General features: G+C 43.1%; 1 protein-coding gene across 3 annotated transcripts in view; it reads left to right on the top strand.

Annotated features, from left to right (window-relative positions):
- Positions 1 to 2,482: 2,482 nt before the first annotated feature.
- The window catches only part of ugp2b (UDP-glucose pyrophosphorylase 2b), a 42,424-nt gene continuing 35,940 nt past the window's right edge, over positions 2,483 to 8,966 (top strand). The window contains exons 1-4 of one of the 3 annotated variants that reach the window (XM_056608748.1): positions 2,483 to 2,768; positions 4,660 to 4,787; positions 5,751 to 5,858; positions 6,665 to 6,850. In XM_056608748.1, coding sequence (XP_056464723.1) covers positions 4,689 to 4,787; positions 5,751 to 5,858; positions 6,665 to 6,850 — 393 coding nt within the window. In that variant the 5' untranslated portion in view covers positions 2,483 to 2,768; positions 4,660 to 4,688. The other 2 variants (XM_056608750.1, XM_056608747.1) reach the window with 2 other exon arrangements.

The following is an 8,966-nucleotide window of genomic DNA, read 5'->3' as shown; positions in this document are numbered from 1 at the left end:
CCCAACAAACTCACCAACAAACTGTCTACACCAGGTCTGCACCCCACCATCTTTGACTGGCTCCAGGACTTTCTTACTGGCAGGCCCCAGTCTGTCAGGGTTGGAAATAGGACTTCAGCCATCATCATCACAAACATTGGCACGCAACAGGGCTGCGTGCTCAGCCCCATCCTCTACACCCTGTTCATTCATGACTGTGTCGCCTCCCACATAGACAACACCATCCTGAAGTTTGCGGATGACACCGCAGTGATAGGACGCATCACGGGCGGGGACGAAGCGGCCTACAGGAGGGAGGTGGCCAGTCTGGTGTCATGGTGTGAGAAACATAACCTCACCCTCAACACGGACAAGACCAAGGAGATGGTGGACATAGTGGACATGAGGAAGAAAAGGAGTCCTCATCGGCCACTGTTCCTCTGGGAGCTTGAAGTAGAGGGAGGTTGAGCAGCTTGAAGTACCTCGGCGTCCACATCAGCGACAACCTCACTTGGACACTCAACACCACACAGCTGGTTAAGAAATCACTACAACGGATGTACTTCCTGAGGAGGCTGAGGAAGTTTGGCTCGTGGCCTGAGATCCTCAGAAACTTCTACAGCTGCATTGTTGAGAGCATCTTGACCGGGTGTATCAACTTCTGGTACGGCAGCACTTCTGCTTTGGACCGCAGACGACTGCAGAGAGTGGTAAAGACTGCAGAGAAGATCATCAGAACTCCACTGCCCTCTCTGCAGAGCATCTACCATCGCAGAGTCCACAGGAGAGCTGCCTCCATAATCAAGGACCCCACCCACCCCCAGCATGGACTGTTTACACTTCTACCCTCAGGACAGAGGTACAGAAGTATGAAGTCCAAAACAACCAGACTAAAGAACTCTTTATTCCCCACTGCCCTCAGACTCCTTTGCAACAGATAGGAGTCTGTTGTTATTTATTATTATTCTACCTCAAGACTGCCGCTGTCACGTTAAAATTGTACCGGGGGCGAAAATTGTACCGGCCTACGTCATCGTTTGTTTGCATCCTGACAACCTGACAACCTGCCCGGCAACAGACGACGCGATGCAGAAAACATGTTTCCAAACGACGAAATAACATAATACAGATAGCGGATCGCTATCTGTATTATGATAGATAGCGATAACACTTGTTTTTACTTTATTTGTTTTGTATTTAATTGTTTAATCGAAACAATAAAAAAAATTGCCCGCAAGACGGGCAATCGCGTCAAATGGCGCGTCAAATCACGTAGGAAGGTTCTTGAACATTCTAGACTATGAAACCTGCTTAAAACACTCAGTTGACTAGCTAAATTCGATTAAACAATTCAATACAATACAAATATAAAGTAAAAACAAGTGTTATCTAGCGATCCGTTATCTGTATTATGTTTCAAGAACCCTCATACGTCATTTGACGCGATCGCCCGTTTCGCGGGCAAAACATTTGTCATTTGACGCGATCACCCGTTTTGCGGGCAATTTTTTTTATTGTTTCGATTAAACAATTAAATACAATACAAATATAAAGTAAAAACAAGTGTTATCGCTATCTATCATAATACAGATAGCGATCCGCTATCTGTATTATGTTATTTCGTCGTTTGGAAACATGTTTTCTGCATCGCGTCGTCTGTTGCCGGGCAGGTTGTCAGGATGTAAACAAACGATGACGGAGGCCGGTACAATTTTCGCCCCCGGTACAATTTTAACGTGACACCGCCACTGTTTACATTTTGCTCATGCACTACGGCAAACTTTCTTGGATTTGCACCATTCCGTTTTATTTATTTTAACTTAAATGTTTTATGTTATCTAGTTGCTGCTCTTCTATCTACCTTGTAAATTGTTTATTTTATATTGCTGCTTTTTTCTATTTTATTTGTATATTGCATATTTTTTATATTTATTTCTTGCCATTCAGTCTGTGGTAAACAAAGGAAGAATTTCATTGTATGACTGAGAACACGTCTCTCATTGTCCATATGACAATAAACACTTTGAATCTTGAAACCTTTCTTAAATGGTGTGCATGCTTACATTGTTTACTCCATTTAGACTTTTGAACTTTTGTTCAAATCCCTTCAGTTGATTTAAGCCATTAAACGTTTCTTTATGTCTTAATCTATGTGGCTTTATTTAAAAAATATTTTCAACCTTAGCCTACTTTGTACTACAGCACACACCGCTTTTTCTGCAGGAAATGCATTTTCTAGTGTATATTTGCTACTGTTATCCATTCATGTTCTGAGAGATGATCTGAGACATGGTACAAATGTTTTGTCATGTAGAAACGTGTTACTGAAATGTATAATGTGATACCCTTTATACAAATGTACTAAAACAAATAGAAGAATGTATGTTTGTACCAACCAACCAACCAAGATTCGTCGCTGCTGGGAGCCTTCTACGTCACGATACAGGGCCGTAAACCTCATCATCCATGCTTCAGGGCATCTGGTTGCACGTAGCAGGAATGTATTGGTCGCCTCCTCCTTGTTATGAACACGTATCTCTACGCACGTTTTTGATTGGCAGACGCAGTCGCCTACGCGTTGATAACCATTGTTGATATTAGGGAATTTTAATATATTGTATCGTAAACGTGTCACTAATTACAGACGTACCCAGTTAATATTAGAATTATTATTGCGTTCTGCCGAATCCGGTCGAAATGCGGATGTTTTATATCCGGTGTTAGAGGTTATCATCACTCCTCATCAGGTCGCCCACGACTTCACCTCGACAGCTTCCCTCATATTCAAAGTAAGGACGTTTATCCAAAACAGAAACGTGTTTTCACACGTCGTGTGTGTGTCGTCTCACTTGGTTCAGTATTCAGTGTGAACTGCTGATGGTTGTCGCATAAAGAGGGTGGGTGAACGCGGATGTCGCTGCTCTCCAATTAATCAACACTCATCTCCTGGGGCTGTGGCGGGCCAACTTCACCCTGGGTGATCTCTGGATCAGGTTATCAGGTCATCATGTTATCAGGGTGGTGTGTGAATTTGACAGCATGATGTGACCGCATTCCTGGCTCAAGTAGCAATGCGTCGAGTCCATCATTCATTCATATCCTGAGTCCCGGGGAAAGTCGTACACTTTATTTTCATGGTTGTTTCCTGTGACCTACAGACGTCTGCTATGTGTTGGGTCGCCGCCGAGACGTCGGTTGTTTCGGATGAATGTAAACTGAAAGAAAAACCTCGACGTGTTAACAGTCCGGCCCAGGAGAAGAAGACAGGTCACTGTGACGTGTACGGGAATGGAGGCTGGCTCGAGCAGCCTGAGTAACTTAGCTCGAGCAGCCTGAGTAACCTGGCTAGAGAAGTATGAGTAACCTGGCGCGAGGACCCTGAGTAACTTGGCTCCAGCAGCCTGAGTAACCTCGCTCGAGCAGCCTGAGTAACCTTCGCTCGGGCAGCCTTAGTAACCTTGCGCGAGGACCCTAAGAAACTTAGCTCGAGCAGCCTGAGTAACCTCCTTCGAGCAGCCTGAGTAACCTCGCTCGAGCAGCCTGTGTAACCTAGCGCGAGCAGCCCGAGTATCGTAGCGCGAGCAGCCCGAGTATCGTAGCGCGAGCAGCCTGAGTAACCTGGCTCGAGACGACAGATAGTTAGGAAGTCTGCTGCGCCCAGGTTCAAAGGTAACGCGAGGTGATCCTATCTGATCTGTTATCATCTGTTCACCTACAGAGAGGGCTGGTGGCTACAGACGCCTTCATTCTCAAGGGTTCGTTGTGTTTTCACGCGGCTCATCCTAAAACAGAAACTTTCTTATGAACGACCGTCTGGATTTTACCCCGAGCTAGATTTTCCTGAAGAATAGACCATTCATGAGCGTATAGGCCTACTGCTTTATTCTGCGTCTGGAATACTACCTGTGATTATTGGAATTGTGTAGCAGTTTGACTTGCTTAGGCTACCGCAGTTGGAAAGTTATGGCACTTAACGTGGGAGGTGAGTTATGTTGATCAGTTCAAGTGTTGGTCGATTTAAAACACATTTTAATGTTAAATTTCCCTTCTCTCACAATTGTTATCTCATGCTTATTATCCGTTTCTGGTCACCACTTTGTCACATCTTGCATCCTATGCATATCTACTGATGATATCCTGCCGATATTGATGCTGTCATAAACCATTTTCACTGCTGTTGGTTACATTAGATATTTAGATATCATGTTTACTTTGGACCAACTTTATGTACAGTGTCTGGGTGGAACAAACATAGCTAAACTAGTCAATTTTAGCCATCTTAGGGAGTCTAAATACTCTTGTGACCACCTGTAAAACGAATACATTGAAGCATCACAAACTAACGAACGTACCCACATCTCTAAACCTGTTGTGTAGAATGTGTTTGGAGACGGTGGCCTCCTCTCAGTTGAATGTACCAGGGTTTAACATCAGCCAGGCCGCCTCCTCATACTTGCTTCTGCCACTGGTATTTCCCCCCTGCAGTTCTCGCAGGTTATGAATACGTATCCTCCTTATCCCTGCCCTGCTGTTTTTTTATGTTCAGATGGTACCTCTCGCTCCTCTCTCTGAGGCTGCCACTATTTAGTTTCTTCAATGTGCTCATTGCTCAATGTAGGAGTAGTGTGCCCTTCATTACGTCATTGTTTGTAAAGCCGATGCCCTTCCCCGTTTTCCTAGACCTGAGGAAGGGCGGGGCCTGCAGGGGAATGGCTCAGTTCCAGGAGGTCATGGTGCAGCAGCTGGAGAGCTCGATGGACCAGGAGCTGGAGCACCTCCTGCACACTGCGTCGGGCAATGAGAAGGAGGTACACGCCCCATGGGCCACATAACCACATATGGGCTCGGGAATATTGCCTTTCCTCTTTTGAGGGCTTTGAATATGTAATTGAATGTAGGACTTTCTATTTGAATAATATACAAATAAATTTCACGTAATACCAAACTCTTACCAAACGGATGCAAGCACACTATGACCATAGGGTAAGGAGGCAGGCTTAGATAAGGCCTCCACTGTATGTGTACACTGAGTAGTAGTTACCAACACTTCTCTCTCTCTATCCGAAAACCCAGCTGTTAGTCATTTGGAACTTGAAGGAAACACTGAGGGGAAGCATAACGTCACAAACCAAACACTTGTATGGGTGTTTGGTTTGGTTTCGCACACACAAAGACCAAAAACACAGCTAGAAACCATTAATATTACGTAGAGGACCAGCCGTAGTACCAGTCTACACCATGGTTTTACATAACCCAGTGTCATGTAGATTCAAGGAAGGCAATGCGAGATACAAGTTCTCTATTGTGAAAAGTGTCTTATTTCATCTTTTTATACCACTTATCTATCGGTTCTGCTCTTATTTTGTAGCAGCATGCACCCATGATGAGTTAAATAACAGATAATAAAGGATAGATTCCACAGCATGGATTAAAGATTCAAACTAATGGATCCTCAGTTTGATGCTATCAGATGGTTAGCGCCCCCTAGTATGTAGAGATTTATTGGAGTTATACAGACCATCCATGCTGTTTCCTGTTGCTCCTTTTTGTTTGTGCAATATGTTTTCCCCATATTTAATAGTAAAAAAAAAAAAGAATAAAGACTTCTAGTGGCTAGCAAAGGGATTTAAAAGGGAAAACTGTCGATGTTACTTTAACAAGATTTATTTTGTCTCAACATTGATCAATTGGAATTGTCCTTGTTTTGCTAGTGGGCTGTAAGCGAGAGAACAAGTTCCCCAACAAAAGAGACCATTTCCTTTGGGTTTCAGGTGTCCAGGAAAGATTTTGAGGGCTTCAAGAAGCTGTTCCACAGGTTCCTGAAGGTGAACGGCCCTTCAGTGGAGTGGATCAAAATCCAGCGCCCTCCAGAAGACTCGGTGAGATTATTTTGCTCTTCCTGAAGTTACTCATCTCAAATCCAAAATAAATTATTGATATTTTTCCATGGCAATCTTTCACTAAATATTTTTCCTTTCATTCTATGGCAATCAGAGTCACAATTCACAATCAATCCCATTCTGTTGATCAAAGAAGGCATTGTTATCCATAACGCTCCAGAAAACCTTGCGGTCAACATATCACAGTGAACCCATTGGTGGAATGTAGTAGTGAGTGTAGTGGGGAAGAGTTTACAAGAGGTCTGTGTCATTAGTTTTTATTGACAATAGCCAACAATGAAACGTTTTCCAACACGCCTCGCCCGGTCATCAGTGGCTCCTATTATAAACTATTTGATTATATTGGAAAGAACAAATATTTACACTGATTATATTGGAAAGAACAAATATTTAAAAACTCTATCCCAGTACCACAATGTGAGCGTCCATGTGTTAAATAAATCTTTGGACTGCCCTTTAACGTATAGATCAGTTACGTTTCAGGAACTTTTAGGTCTCTTTTTTTGTCGCGCTTCAATGCCGTTGAACTTCAACTGACTTATCTTGGCAATTCCTTGTCTGTTTCCTATTCCCTTTTCTTTTCTCCACAATGCTCTGTCTCCCTCTCACACCAGTTATATTCTCCCCATCTCTTGCGCTCCCCCCCAACACACACTTTTCTTCCCCCTTTGCTACCGAATTCTTTGCATCTTTCCCTCCCCACATCTTCATGAATTTATCTGTCTCTTTCTTATCCTCCATCTCAGCTCTCCGTAACCCGTCCTATGCTCATGGTGTCTCCACAGATCCAGCCCTACGAGCGGGTGGCGTCCCGGGGCCTGCCTCACAGTGTGGCCGACTGTCTGGACAAGCTGGTGGTGGTGAAGCTCAATGGCGGCCTGGGGACCAGCATGGGCTGCAAGGGCCCCAAAAGCCTGATCAGTGTCCGTAATGAGAACACCTTCCTGGACCTCACCGTCAAGCAGATAGAGGTACGGAAGTGGAGTCGATCAAAAAATCTAGATTTTTATATACTATATAAGAATAGATTCAAATATTTATTGTATAATGTGCGTATAATATGTCTAATAAAATCGAAATTCATCATTAATATAATGAAATGGTCATTATAATATTTGGCAACACCTGTTGTTCAAAGGGGAAATCCAGTAACCTGACTCCGCCAGATGTATTGATTTGCATTTGCTCAGCATATCCATCTGGGATCCTTCTGTTGGAGAACTTTTGGGAAGAGGCGAAAATACTGGTTAGCTGATTGGATAAACCATCTGTCCATCACCACCAATGCCATGTTGTTTAGACTTAACAGTCGCTACTCGTTGCGTCACACCTAAACCCGCCTCAAAACCAACGCTGATTGGCCGGTCGTTTAGCGAATGGCTCCAAATTTACTCCATCGTAGGCAGTGTTGGGCAAGTTACTTCAAAAGCGTAATGCATTATTTATTACTTGTTACTGTCATTTCAAAGTAATTAGTTACATTACAGTATTACTGTCTTTGAATTGTAAGGCATTACACTACTTTTACATTACTTTTGCATTACTTTCACCAAAATAACAGGAAATATGGATTTGGTGTTCTCAATAGATCTTCTTGTGGTCAATGCAGCTCATTACACAGCAGGAGGTGATGTGGTTGGCATAATGACTGAGCTAGGCTTAAGGCTAACAAATGTACAATATAATGGTCGCATTTATGGCTCATGCAATACATTTTATAATAGAAATACTGTATCTTTAGGTATTGAAATCAATAGATTGTAAAAAAAAAAAAAAAAGTCATGACAAGTTACACAACCCTTTTTACATTTCTATCCCTTTATTTTATTTCATTCACCGAGAATTCATAGCATAATGAATGACATAGCTAGACCTACATAATGGCTATGGCCATAGCCATTGGTCCCCCCCCCCCGTCAACCACTCAGTGCAGTTTAAACTTGGGCAGTGAGACGGAAGCCAGTAGCGCAGCTTTGGATTCAATTGTAGTGTAACAGACTGTTTGGAAAAGGAGGTGTGTCCCTCGTGAGTTCGGGGAAGTGTTACGGCTGATGTGTGGGTGTGTCCAGTGGTGTAGTCTACGTGATACGCAGGTATACGCCGTATACCCACTAGGAACGCACCAGGATTTGCGTATACCCACTTAAATATGTGCACGGATACGTATCAATCGTCTTGTGACAGATCTTTCAATTCTGTGTTTATTTTTCGCAAATACCGGTTGGGTATAACTGCAATAAAATACTTTAAGCAGGGGAAGTTATCTCCTACATTCACCATTCATAAAATTCCCCCTGCGCGCTCGCGCTCTGCCCTGTCTCTGTTACGAAGCGCGAAGCTGCCCCTGCATCTCTGCACGTTAGTTGGTGGGCCGAGCCCCTCCTTCTCGCGTGTGTGTGTGCGCGTGTGTGTGTGCGTGTGTGTGTGTGTCCAGTCCTCCCATATTAATGTATAAACCACATAACAAGTAGTCAACAGAAGATAATGTTTTAATCCCACTTTATATCTCCTTGTTACTTTTAGATGAGAACCCCTGGTCAGCCTTTCAGACTGGGTGTCAGGCTAGGGAATTTAAAAACAGGCATCCTTGGGTAGAGTGGAGGGAAAAAAGGTTAGGTAAATGTCAGCCAACATACAGTTGGTACACACAATTGAAATTCATAATGTTAATCACTATGCAAATGAGAGTAGCTAATTCATGGTCATTTTTAAGGTGCAGTAATTTCACACTTTTACACAATTCAATTACTGTATGGTATGTTAGATAACAACAGTAAGAGCTCAAATTAGAGCAATTGAAAGAGTGAAACATTAGTCTCCTGTCATCTCTTTCTCATGCACTGGTTAGCCATGGTTGTAAACAGTTCATTAAATTATTTTGAGTAGATTTTGTCCTTGTTTAGCATGTGCTATTGCTACCATAGATATACAAGGGACAACTTGTCATTTTTGTGTTCCATTTGTTCATACTGTTATTAAAACTGATAAACCTACTCGGCTTTCCATGATTGTTGATAATCGTTATACTCTTAAATCAGCGGGTTGTAGACCCCTGCGTTGGTGAGTGTAGTGCGACACCCCATAAGC

This window comes from Gadus chalcogrammus, chromosome 15, assembly GCF_026213295.1.
Source record: "Gadus chalcogrammus isolate NIFS_2021 chromosome 15, NIFS_Gcha_1.0, whole genome shotgun sequence".
Classification (NCBI taxonomy): domain Eukaryota; kingdom Metazoa; phylum Chordata; class Actinopteri; order Gadiformes; family Gadidae; genus Gadus; species Gadus chalcogrammus.
The sequence above is the reverse complement of the archived record's forward strand: the minus strand, read 5'-3'. Positions and strand labels throughout refer to the sequence as shown.